Genomic DNA, 14,148 nt, shown 5'->3' with positions numbered 1-14,148 from the left:
CAAGAAGGTTGTCTGTTGTGTACCTGGAGTGCTTGTTGATTAGTATTTGCAGCCCCACTCGAGTTTGACTCATCAACAGTAGGTCATCTGCATAAAGAATATTCAATATGGGATGACCTCCCAGACTTGGGACATGCGAGGGCACTTTGTCAAGGACACTCGAGGAGTCAGAGATATAAAGAATAAACAGGAAGGGGACAAGAACACACCCCGGCTTCCAGCCCATAGTTGATGATACCGCTCTTGATAGATGCCTGCCGCCCCCGCTTTGATCTTCACCCACGTGTTGGAGTAGAGCATTCTAATGGCCCTTAGTACATTTGAAGGAATGTCCTAAGCTGCTACTTTGGCCCACAGCTTTCCACGGGGTACATGGTCAAAAACCGCCTTGAAGTCAACAAAGCACATTTTCAAGGCCGGCTGCAATCGCACGCTCTCTCCATTAGAAGCCCCACTGCCATCAGATTTGTGAGAGTGCCTTGTTTTTTCATGAACCCTGTTTGGTGTAGAGGGAATCTTCTAGATGTTGTTGTTGTGTTAGAGAGGCCATGCAGCAATAAAGATGAACAATGTTCGAGTTCTACATCAAGCAGGGCTATTAGACGGTACTTACTTGGGGAGAATGCATTACCGCCTTTGTAAATCAAATGAATGATTGAGCCTCGCCAGTTCTCTGGCAGGACCTTATTGAACATAAATGCCAAGTACATTGCCCAGGCCATTGTGCTGTGCTTTAATAAGACTTGCGGGATGCCATTGGGGCCTGGTGTGCAATTGGGGTGGTACCCATCTATCACTCTGATGATTGTGTTGATTAAGTAACTTAGTCCCTTGTGTTCAAGAAGAGAGTCGTCTTCCGCGAGGATTCCCGATTCCTTCACTTCTGGACTTGCTTATCCTACTGAGTGTATCAAAAAGTGAGCATTAAGGTACTCTACCCAGGCCAGCTTGCTAATGTTGACATTATTGGCAGCCCACATTCCTTTTTCTAGATTGTAATGATCCTCCAGAACCTTTTTGAGTCCTTACTTTTTGCGGCACCTATAAGCTTTGCTCAGAGGCTCTTGCCCCTGCTTCTTTTTTTTAGCGAATATACCTCTTTTTTAAGCCATATTCGGATCTCCCTCAGCCTTTTAATTACCAGGGTATTTTGGGGGTGGATCCTTATTTGTCTCGGGGTTCAGCTGATTCTGGATTTTACAAGGTGTATATTTCTAGGTAGTCCGCTTTGTCTATTGCAGTTGAAGTCCATGCTTTTCTGAGAGCTTTTAGCTTTTAGCTGGATACTTTGCTGCTATTTCGACTGTGATTACTGCCTAAGCTCTTATTGGATCTGACAGCAGTTTCCAATACTTCCAGGGACTTAGATACTAGATCTTGAATGTTATCTAGGTCCCATCTTAGCTGCTAGGATCTGAGGGGCTCAGTTCTTATACACACATTTTGAGGCTGGTTGTCACTCTCAGAGCAGTTATTGATCCTGAAATCTGAGATACTGTTATATATACTGATGCTCGCCATGGTGTAGTCTGTGTGATTGATACTGTCTTAGTTGAGGCCCATGTCCAGGCTGGTGGGATGTCACCCTGGAATCTCCCATTTAGTACTGCCTGCCCTGTATGTTCACAGGCTTCTAACAGTCTTTGATCTATTTTATCTGGACATCTCGTCTCCGGGCAGGGTTGCTCCAGTGGAATTTCAGGCAAGACGCTTCTTGCCTCTACTGGGAATATTTCAGGCTGTTGAAAGAGATTGAAGTTAAAGTCTCCAGTCATTAGTAAGTTTGATGTCATATACTCGCATTTCAAGTTCGCTAATTAGTCAATCAGCCTCTCTACCAAGATTTCTTTGCCGCCCGGATTAATGTAAACATTAACTAGTATCAGGAGAGTACTACATGATGAGACAACCTATCCAAAAGTAACACCTATATCCATGAGTCTTGAGTCCCCAATATGTTTACTTTTATGGATATGCTTGAACTGATGGAGAACAATAGGCCTCCTTTGGCCCTACATTATTTGCTCGATTTCTGTGTGCAAATCTGGTGCTCCATGAACCCAATGAGCGGAATGCTCGTCGTGGTCCATGTCTCCTGTAGGGCTAGTATATCAAAGTTCTTCCAATATTGTATCTGGTCCGGATCCTCTGTTTTAGCTGGTGGGCACCCCATATCTCATTTTCCAGGAGCATAGCCGAAGATTGTCACTTGGGGTTGCCGGGTTAATAGGCTTAGTTTGGCATCAATCCCCACTTTGTGATGTTGACAGGGTCGATGGAAGCTAGCCCCAGTTGGCTGCTCGACCTGCATTGCAGGAATACTTTGCCTCTCCACGGCATGGATCGCTTTGATTTTAATAATTAGGCCGTGATGTTCACCTGAGGTGGCCATTCCTACTGCGCCTTTGAGTATCGAGATGATAGATCTTTTCTCGTTACTCATCTCATCTTTGTTCAGCAGTATGGGTGGATATAATTGGTCTCAAAATAGTGATAAATTGATGCCCCAGTTTCTCAGCAGATCTTTTCTTGCTAATATTTCCATTTTTCCGTGACTAGAGTGGGCTCTGTGATTTGATTACACAGGCAGGAATTTATTTGATTGAAAAGATTTCATGTGAGGTCACCCGATATAGTCCTAGTAGCCCTTTGATCAGCTTCACAATGACCCAGCATGGTTCACTCTCAACGAAAATAATGGGATCCACAATAGACTTGCTATATGGGAGGTCTGTGTTACCAATCCCTTGGTAACCACGACACAGATCCATTGATGACACCGTTCCCCAACCCTTGCGCCATTATTGATGGGTGCTTAGTTGCACATATATTTCTGTGATCCAAAATTGGATTGTAAGAAGGGTGGTCCTGTCCCATGCCCGGAGTCAGTGTGACAGATACTAAGAAGGAAAGTGCAACAATGAGAGGGAATTCCCAGAGAGAGATTAGGTTAGTGTGATAGATCACTGCCATTGATTTCTCAGAGAGAAATGAAGTGAGTATGGTAAGCCTTTGGTATTTAATAAACAGAATGATGATGTGAATATGACAGATCAGTGTGATGGAAAACCTAGACAGAGAGCAATGAGTATAACTGATCACAGCAAAAAATACGTGAGTCCTTTATTTTCTACTAGTAGAAGCTTCTAATTCTAATTTGTTGTGCATAGGGTTCATACCTCTCACCATAACTCCTCAATATGTTTATGCACCCATTAGCCCAACTGATTGACTTTCACAATGTACAATTACAAAGGGGTGTACGATACCCAGAGAAAATCATCAACAGACACCTCACCGAATACCTAAATGACCACCAACTCCTCAAAACCACTCAACCTGGTTTCAGACCCAACCAGAGCATGGAAACTGCCATTATCGCTGCCACGGATGACATCCGTATGATTCTGGACAGAGGCAACACAGCGGTCGTCATCCTACTGGACCTCTCTGCAGCATTTGGAACAGTCTCCCACCTCATCTTCATCCAACACCTATACAACATCGGAATCCAATGACAAGCACTCCAATGGATCTACTCCTTCCTTACTGGATGGGTCCACTCAGTGTGCTTGACACTGTACATCTTGGTTGCCCGCAACCTCATCTGCAGAGTTCCACAAGAATCCTCCCTGAGCCCGACCATCTTCAATGCATACATGATCCAGCTGGCCAGAATCATCTTCTCTCAAGACATCAAGGTCCTCTCCTACACTGACAATACACAGCTCATTCTCTCCCTCACGGACAAGATTCCCAGTTCCCAGATCAAATTCAATGCCTGCATGACTGAAATCGCCCATTGGATAAAGACCAACTGTATAAAGTTGAACATCAACAAAACTGAAATTTTGATAATCTGGAAGCGCACATCACCGTGGCACTCCACCTTGTGGCCAAAAGAGCTAGGACCGACACCCACCCACACCAAGAACCTTGGGATCTTCATCAACAGCAAACCTGACATGACCACCTAAGTCAATGCCGTCACACCTCATGCTTCCATACCCTGAAGATGCTTAGGAAGATTTTCATAACTGCTCCCAATCAGCACTAAACAAACTGTTGTGCATGGCCTGATCATTAACAAGCTGGAATACGGGAACACCCTCTATGCCCGGATGAACAAATAACTCACCAGAAGGCAGCAGAGCATTCGGAACTCGGTGACCAGAATAACTCTCAGCCTTCTATGCCGCACTAACATCACACTCCACCTGAAGGAGCTCCACAGGCCTCCCATTCACAAACAAGCAAAATTCAAACTCCTAGCCCACACTTTCAAGGCCCTAGAGAACACTTGCCCAGCATACCTTAACGATCCAGTCTGATTTCACGAACCTTCCAGATACCTCCGCTCATCCGGACTCCTACTTGCACACATCCCATGCATACACAAAGCCAGATACAGCGGTCAAGGTTTCTACTTTGCTCCTAAAGTGTGGAATGACTAAGAGCCTCCTCCATACTTCTTGAATTCTGCATGAAACTGTAGACCTGGCTTTCTGAGTAGTTCCACTAAGCCCTAAATGTGAGCATGGGAGAAGAACACTCCTAGCAGCCATGTCCACTCCTCTCACACACCATGCATGGACCAAGTCCTGCAAACAACTTTGACAATGTTTCACCATTTCAAACAGGCAAAATACCCAAGTGAAGGGAAGCAGTAGAGGTTGTAGGACATAAATGTGCTGTGGGGCACAGCTCATCTGTAAATAATGAAAAGTCACTCAAATATGGTTTGGATTGCTGAGAAAAGAAGGCAAAAGATTTGAAGTGGAGATGCATGACAGTTGTAGGAACTGGAAACCCAAGAGCATGAACATTTACACCTAGAAAAACATTGATGGTCCGGAATTAGGAAGTGACACCGCAAATCCTTGTAAACTGCAAAAGTGTAACTAGCTCACTGACAACACTAACACAGCACATTATCCGGTGTGAACCATCTTTGTCCACATGATATGTTTCAGGCTTCTCTTTACATATCATGAGTAGGTTAAGGATATTATTTATTGCTGCTTGTGGAGTTCACTGGTGTTCTCAGCCACTTTGACCTATCATTCCTCTATATGCAGTTCAAAGAAAATTATGAATTCATAATTTTCTTCAGAATGAGTTCTATATGAACGCCTGTTTCAAGGATCACTTGATACCCTTGTTTGCATGGGCATAAGGGTTGCTCTTGTAGTTTTGTTACACACACACACACACACACACATATATATATATATATATATATATATATATATATATATATATATATATATATATATATATATATATATATATATTGATATATTGATATATTGATATATATTGAGATTATATATATATATATATATATATATATATATATGTCTGCCACGCTGCTGAATTCTCAGGAATAAAGAAACCCTTTGCCATCATTTGGGATTCGTTGGTCTTTTGTTTGATCGCCGAGGCACTGGAGATTCCAAGCTGACCTTTTGAGTTGATATATATATATATATATATATATATATATATATATATATATATATTCTCTATGCAGTCCAACCAGTAAGGCTAAGACAACAAGCTAACATGCTTATTGCAGCAGAAGCATATTGAAAAAACTACTTTCTTACACAGGTGGATTTTAGCCGTTCGCAACATATGCTGTGAAAGTTGCTATGTGACTGAACAAAAAAACTGGTATAATAGGTAGGTCTGGCATTATTGTGAAAAATTGCCAGAATTACACCACTTTGCATAATTATGGACCTTTTGCATTAAAATTCACCTGAGACTCACGGGGAAAGCGGAATATGAGTGGCTATTGTTCCCTGTCTTTTGGGGAGTTTATGCACAACTTTTTTCACGTGAAATGCATTCTCATATAAAAAATTGATGCGTGGCTGCATTTCACAATAAAATAAAGTGGTGCCGGGGAAGTGGAATTGATGTCACACAGACTTTAAAATGGCCTCATAATATCTAAACACTGACCCTTAAATTCCAAACTCAGCTCCCAACTCATTACTGATTAAGTTCTAACCTACAACTCCTGACCTGGTACATGTGAAGCCTAGACTTAAACCTTAACAACCAAACCCTAACCATACCTCTCCAGGACCATCTCCTGTCAGTAACTTCTAATGTCCTAATCCTTAACTCTTTCTGTTATCTTCTAACATGTAAATCTGACCCTTAGGGGACATAAAAAAATACTCCCCAGGTGAATTCATGATAGCATACTGAAACCAGCTCAAAAGCAATGATGTATGGGTAATACACTCTTGACACCCAGGGCGAAGAGTGACGGTGTGTGGATCCTGAAGGCGTGGGGTAAAGTTTTACGGCAGCGCCCCACTCTGGAGAATGAACTAATACAGGCAAGTGGTGTGCAAATATGCTGCACTTCAGATGTTTTTATGTTAGTGTACAGCCCCTGTGGAAATAAATACATATAATTAGGTTATTAGGGCAACATACATACCTGAATTTATACCAGCATGTGTGTGGGGATGGGGATGTTTTATATTTATTGGTGTATTTTTAACTAGCTTTTGTGAATACTGAATCAGGGTGGGAGACTGCCAATGTGACCGCGTTCGCACGAAGGGGCCTCTGCTTGTCTGGCCCCATGGATTAGAAGAAATGTCCCTGTTGAGGAGGCTCACTCACCTTGTCATTACCGTAATTTCCGAATGAACAAGAGAAGTCATCAAATCCCCAGCTGAAAACTTTATTCCACAAAGGAGGGACGAGGATTTTATTTTTCTCCACGGCTAAAATGTTTTTTTCAGTGTGAACAATTTGCCCAACAGGTCCCCTTAGAATTTCTAGGAAGGAAAAAGACATTATTCATTAGTAAATCTGTCCCAGAGACAGTGTTTAGAAAGAGTTGCTGAGGATATTACACTCACTGTTTCTTCATAAGGCCACGTTAGAGTAGAACTTGCCTGTCTCAACTTTAGAACGATACATCACCCCCGACCACCCACCTTTTTTCAGAAAACATAAAAAAATTCTGAAATGGTTCTAAATGTCCCAAATTTCAGGCCTATTCACCACTTATCCCTCTAACAGGGCAAGCAGGAAGAAGGTATAAAAGGACAATTTCCATGTACTCTCTGCTTATTAACTGCAGGGTCCCAGAAGGTGATGGCAAGAGTTTGCAAAAGGACTAGAGTGGTGACCCACCACGAGAATGGGGTCTCTGTACCCTCCTGCTCCAGTGTTCATGGGGTCTCTAAACTAACCTCAAAATGCAACTCGTCTTAAGGAGATCCGCTGTAGACCCAGATATCTACGGCCCACATTAAGAACAGCAAGAAGGTTGTCTAAAAACGGGTGGCATATGTCGGAGGAGCACCAGATCTTTAATACCTACTTAGGGCCTGATTACGAGTTTGGCAGATGGGTTACTCCATCACAAACATGACGGCTATGCTGTCCGCCCTATTACGAGTGCCATTATTTTGCATTGGATATAATAGAACTCATAATACCGCAGATAGGATATCCGTCAAGTTTGTGATGGACTATCTGCCAATCAGGCGCTTAGTGTTTCGAGCTAGTTTTATGAGGAAGCATAAGACTGTTTTACAAAGGAAGGTCATTGCAGCCAGTGGAGATGATGAGTGGTGGTTCCCACTGGCAGGGATCTACAACTGGCAGATCCCCCACCTCACTGCAAGGCCTTCCGCAATGGAGCTGATGCTTCCAATTACTTGATTCCCCCACCGATGGAAGGAAGGTTCTCTAATGAAGCATTCCATGCATAGATGTGTTAACCTGGAATATTTTTCTTGTAAATTATATCATTCTGTATGGCTTGGCTGATTTGGATAGCATCTAAAAGCGGTCTTCTTTAAATTTCCCTTCACATTAATTTGATGGCATTATTCTTTTAATGTCTGTATGGATTACTAGATTTTTCTTTGTTAGTTATCAGTTGTAGCTTGCCTGTTGTAAAGAACTGTACTGTATAGCTCTTTTGGGATGAACAGCTAAGAAAGGGATTCTATTTATCTGAGACCTTGGCTACCATGAAGAACTTCTATTTGTTGCAATGTTACAAAATAAGTATGGGTTATCCAATTCCTAGATCTACAATTTTCTCAAACTGGAAGTCACAATAAGTAAATTAAAAAAACACCCATACTTAAGAGCTTCCTCATTTTTTAAAGAAAAAAATCAAAGTGGAAAAATATACACGGTCCAAGAAAGTAATGATAAAGGTTAACTCCGATTATAAAGAAATTGGAGGAACCCACAAAACATCATCAGTCTCAACTGTTGCACAGACATAGGGGCCGATCAGGATTGCGGTTTTTCCGCATCCTCGGGGCCGGCGGAAGCCACCGCCGGCCCCGAGGATGCGGAAAAACCGCAGCGGACTGACCAAGGACCCACCGCCACATTAGGATGGCTGGTGGGTCCTGGTTTCCGTCCGCAGCTTTTCCGCCGCGGTTGGCTTACAACCGCGGCGGAAAAGCTCTAATATGGTGACGGTGTCTCTCAGACACCGTCCACCATATTAGGATGGGCAGTGAATTATGCTTTTCCGCGGCGCGTTTCCCGCCGTGGAAAAGCATACGGAACTTCACTGCGGGGGCCCGTTGCGGGCCCCCTAGGTGAAGGGGGGGTGGGGGGTGCACATGGGGGGTACCTATGGTACCCCCCTGCATTTGCATGCAGAAAGCGGCAGGCACCGCACGGTGCCTGCCTCTTTCTGCATGCAAAAGCAATGCGTGCATTTTTAACATTGCCGCGGGTGCAGCTTGAAGCTGCACCCGCCGCAATGTTAAAAATAGAGGATGTGACCGCCAGGGTGGCGGTCACATCCTAATTGCACAGGAGGGAACTCCGCATGCCATGCGGAGGTTCCCTCCTGCTCTGGGGTCGCGGACGGACGCAAGTCCGTCCGCGATCCTGATCGGCCCCATAGTTTAAGAGTTAAAATATTGTAAATATTAGAAGCAAAAGATTGAAAATAAAGTGCGGTTTGTTTAAGATGTAGCTGTATACAGTGAAATGGGCATGCTAGATATGTCATGTAACCCTATATCTTTACCGACATTGAGACCAAAGCTCTTAGCATAACTGTACATACAACTTACCTAAAATTCCCATGTTGGCTTCAGTTCTACACTACAATTGTACCTTTACTTTAGCCCTGCCTCTAGTTGCAATTTTGCTTTAACACTGTATGACTATGAGAAGGAGTAAGAATTCAATATGATTTACATGTGTCTCTGTGAGTCTCAATGATTTTCTCCTTGGGTACTCTCCAGAACATCATACCAAGGGCAGTAAGCCTTGCAGGTTGGGTCCTTCAGCATGGTGTAGGGCTTCTAGCTTAGAAAAGTGGCAACCTTTTAAACATAGATCACGTACCTTTTGGCCAAAACATTATGCAAGCAACAAACATACTCATCAAAAGAAAAGATTGAAGAGAAAGACTCTTGTGACATGTCTGTGCCGGCACAGTGATAGGGTTAGCAGAGAGCCAATCAATTTTCTGGTTAGACTTGATATGGTGAGAATCCCATGAATGATTGTGGGGGCACAGCAATAGGTTTTGCCCTACGAATACAGAGATACCTTTAATTGGCACCGGTGTGGCTTTCAGACTCTGTGGCAAACAGAAGAATGGCTGTGTGTGTCCTGTTGAGTTAACTGAAGGCACCAAGTCCCTTCTTGACTGGATCTTCCCTGCGGGTGTCCGGGCTGGATGAGGCTTGTGAAAGAGCTGAAGTAGAATAGAAAATAATTGAGGAAGCAAAATATTTTACTTGAGCAACCTGAGCTTAGGCACTCAAATATTTACTTTATATAAGGGAAAAGTCCTTTAGCGGTATATCACGGTCCTCACCTCTTAAACTAACTACTCACCTACTGTTTTGACATCAATCCTGTTCTCACCTTCAGCTGTTCCACCTGTCCTTTTCAGTCATACATCAAACCTGTGCTCCTTTAACTGTCTATGGCACTAGAATCATCCTCTTCAATAATTAACAATAACATACTTCCCTTGAGCTACTGATCATAAAATGTCCATCTTCTATTCATCCTAGCATCCTCTTTGAGCTATCCAACCAAGTAACTGTCATACCAAGTCAAACAAAACAACACACAGTTAGCAGTTCATCCCAGCATCTCCATGTTAGGCAGCCAACAAATATATTCACCAGCTACTGTCCACCCGATCCTCCTTGACTGGAATTATCCATATCAATCAATCAATCAATTAATACTTTATTTCGCATTTACAGTCAAATACATAAAAAGTTCAGATAATTTATTGACATATCTGTATATTTTTATCATAAAATTGTCTTAAAAGATAAATATTAATCACAATGTAGATAAAAACGCATATGTATATCATATTACTAATCCATCTGTATCTTTTAGAATTAGAATTATTCATAATGTGCATATTATCAGTGATTAAACATTTAATCAGATGTTAGCTAGTCTGTGGGTTTTGACGGCTGCACAGAGGAAGGAGGCCACCGCCAGGCAAACATACGTGGTCTCTAGTTGTAATATGGCACGCAGTGCAGAGGTATAATTATACGGCGAGAATTTCTTCAGAAGTGGCACAATAAATCTTTTCCTCTCTAATTCATAAAAATGGCAAAAAAAACAAAATGCGTACAATTGATTGTTTAGATCGAGAGTCACATGGACATCATCCTAGAAAGGACTCAGAGAACACGTTTGCGGTATATCCCAGCATTATCGTTACATATCCCAACCTACACCTTATTAAAAGGAAACGCTGGCGATTATTAGTCACACAGCCAAGATATGAAGGTAGCCCATGTGCTAAAGAGGGTCTCTTGTTATAGGCAGAGACCGTGGTTTTGTCTTTATTCTTGTGCTCTCTTTCTTGTGTGCATTTCTCTCGGAAAATAATTTTGCCATTGAGAAGATTTTGCATTGCATTGGGTGGTCATACAAGGCCGACAACCTTAGAGAGACCAGAGTACACTTTATATAGTTTAACCACATTATTATATGCCCATAAGCCAATTTCATCACATCATTTAAGATGCATTGATTTATCTGTACCATCTCCCGTTTCCAGATTGACAGCCAAAGTAACAGTAATCCATATCAAATTCTTGCCTTCATATTGCCCATCAATCACAGCACTTCAAATGTTTATCATTGGAAAACACAAAATGTAATTCTACTTACATCAGCATCCTCCTATTCTTTGCAACCTTTTTCATGGTGTTTCATCTTGGCCTTTTTGAAATTCCCTTTGACCATCCATCCTACTTGCTGCAGAGCTCTTTAATGCTGCCAGCTCCCATCAATTTATCATAGCGTTATCCTTGAACATTCTAGCTGGCTGAGTATATTTATTGTTCAAAGCCACCCTTTTGCCTTTCCTATTAGTAGCTTCCTGAATTCATCCCAGCAACCCTGAAATTTAACCTATTAGGAGCTTCACAATAGTTTATTTGACATCTCCAACTTTCTTCAGAAGCAATTCCCTCAGTCTTTTCTATCTTGGAAGCCTCCTTTATTATCTGTGGATGTCTTTCATTTGTTATCCCATTTGAGCTGTTACTTTTATCCACATCAGACCACTGAGTTTCAATAACTGGATCCTTTTATCATTATTCATCAACATCCATTCTCCACTTGTATTTTAGAAACACACTTAAGGTTCATCCTGGCTACAAAATAAATCTGAGATCTATGCTGACCAGCGAGATAAATTTACCTCTCAAGATCTAAGCTCAGGGCCCTTAAAAGTGCAACACTTATGAAGATCGTTTCTCTTTGCAGTGCTGAAAAAGGTGTTCTTAATTGCTGTGTCTTTGCTGTACACACTAAGGTGTGGTAAGTGTAAGAGGATGGTTTCCTCTAGGTTTGTACTTTCATTTTAAAAGAGTCAAACTCAATGAGTCCCTGGAGGGGGTCCGGCTGTCTGTCACACTTTCAACACGGCTCAGGACCTACGCAGCTCAAACCTACTTGGCCATTACAGGAACTCCGTCTTACACTTACCGCACCTTAGCGTGTGCGTCACTTAGGAGCATTTACACACTTTGTAAACCCCTATATTAAATCACCACTCACACATAGGTCCTGATGAAAGCCAGAATAAACACAAGGCCTGGTTGAAACTAGTTGACCACACTGGATGTGGGAGCCCATAGTTACCTCCAAACACATCCGCAGCCTTGCTTTTAATCCTGCCAAGGGTCCATGATTAAATTACCCTTGTGGACTTTGGGACCCTTAAGACAGTTTTTAAATCTACGCACTTCACACGACCACTGCACACTCACCTAACAAAACCCGCTCCGCTGTAAACAGATGTCGCAGCACACTCAAGGAACACTCGGTGCCTTGGGTTGGGGCCCGATGATGAAGCATGCCACCAACTAGGTTGGTGAGTGAGGGCCTTCATAAAAAACAAAGTTGTTTTTTCTGACAAACATTACATGAGTTCTACATAATAGCAAGCTCCTTTTGAGTATCTCTATATTTCCACTGGGAAGTGAACTAGACTATTTCCTGTTCCTCTCTCTCCTCTTGATATTAATTATCAGCTTCTGGATGAGTCAGTCTTTGTGAATGTCTTGGTGCAAGTAGCCAGCCAGGTTTCAATGCCAATCTCGGTGCAGGACGTCTGTTGTCATGACTTTGGCTCTTCTTTGTCTGACCTTCAGTTCTCAGTAGATTAATCTGTGTTCCTGGTTTCAGAGGGACCTCTAAATACTGAATTTAAACGTGTTTAGGGGAGTAGTCAATGGGTTACTTACCTCTGGGGTGAATACACCCCCTTTATGACCACTTCTGGTGGAGAGTGGTCATAATCCTGACCCAGAGTTCCTAGTTTCACCAAATTCAAAATGGTGAAACTCTTTCTTGGTTTTCCACTTAAGGTGGCCCACCTTAGGGGTGAGCTTAGCCTCAAAGTGTGACACGCCTTCTGACTAACTATTTCCCTCCTGTTCTATTGCCAAATGGGTCCCAGGGCAAGGGGTGGCATGCCCCAGGTCTGAATGGAAGCTGTTGTTGCATATTAAGGGCAGCAGATACTGTGAAGCCTCTGGCCTTGACATACTAACTCACTAGTTATCCTGCTGGGGGAGGTGTGAATGCCTTCCACCGGAGAAGGCATTGTTTCTTTTCTGATCCCTGAGAGAGTGGGCTCTCACCTCCAGGGGGGCAGAGACTCGTCTGTGGTGGCAGGATGGGTGATACCAGTCAGTCAGCACACTAGAGGACTAGTAGGTTTTCAGGAGGCACCTTTAAGGTGCCCTATCGGTGCATGTCATAATAAACCTAGTACTGGCATCAGTACAGATTTATTAAGACAAAGTGTTTGATACCAAACACCATTGGTTTCAGTGCAACCATCATGTAGCTGGGTAGCTCGTAATGACCAGTGCCCAGGATATGTCCTTAAGATGGCTGCCTGATCACTTGCAATACCTATTAATTGTACTATACATCACAGGGGCCTATCTGCTCATGCAGATGTGCCCTTACATTTAATATACTGCATCCTGCCTTAGGGCTCATAGACCTGCTGTGGGGGTGACTTACAAATAGTATATGTAGTGTACATTGGCATGGAACACAGGGAGCATGTCTTGTCGTGTTTTCTACAATGGCAGTCTGTATGTGCTTTTTGTGGGTTTCTTTGGGTGCCATAATTTATGCTGCAACCCGTAGGGACCCTCTTAAGTACCCATGCCCTTGGTGCTAGGGCCACAATTTACTAGTGACTTACAGGGGTGCTAACATCCTTGCAAACTGGGTCACAATCAAACATTTACTTTGTATTAAGGGAAGGAGCACTGGCTTGGGGCCTGGTTAGCAGGGACCTAGTGCACTTTCAGTCAAAAAGCATCAGTACTTAGGGGAAAAAGTCAGGGAAGCCATGCCAAAACGGACACTTTCCTACACCATCCCTCTGCTCGATGGGTACAGCCATAGACCTGAGCCTATTTTGTTTATTGCTGCTAAAGTGTCCGGTAGCTCTACAGATTAGCCTGGTAGCTTTGTACAAAGGCTCTGAAACAGAGATCCAAAAGTAGTTGCCAGAATCATTAGTTAACTCTGTTGGAGAAACCAATAACATGTGTTTAACCTTTTGTAAGAGATGATTAAAGTAAGATGCGTGGGCCAAGAGGAGGGGTA

The 14,148-nt window shown here is 42.9% G+C and overlaps 1 protein-coding gene across 2 annotated transcripts in view; it reads right to left on the bottom strand.

Moving 5' to 3' along the window:
• The window catches only part of WDFY4 (WDFY family member 4), an 856,906-nt gene that overhangs the window by 48,250 nt on the left and 794,508 nt on the right, over positions 1 to 14,148 (bottom strand). For both annotated transcript variants that reach the window (XM_086921796.1, XM_086921797.1), the window contains 2 exons: positions 9,574 to 9,721; positions 6,649 to 6,806 (listed from right to left, as the gene is read on the bottom strand). In XM_086921796.1, coding sequence (XP_086777922.1) covers positions 6,649 to 6,806; positions 9,574 to 9,721 — 306 coding nt within the window. The remainder of the gene's footprint in view (positions 1 to 6,648; positions 6,807 to 9,573; positions 9,722 to 14,148) is intronic.

The sequence above is a fragment of the Lissotriton vulgaris genome, chromosome 5 (genome assembly GCF_964263255.1).
Source record: "Lissotriton vulgaris chromosome 5, aLisVul1.2, whole genome shotgun sequence".
NCBI classification, from domain to species: domain Eukaryota; kingdom Metazoa; phylum Chordata; class Amphibia; order Caudata; family Salamandridae; genus Lissotriton; species Lissotriton vulgaris.
The sequence above is the reverse complement of the archived record's forward strand: the minus strand, read 5'-3'. Positions and strand labels throughout refer to the sequence as shown.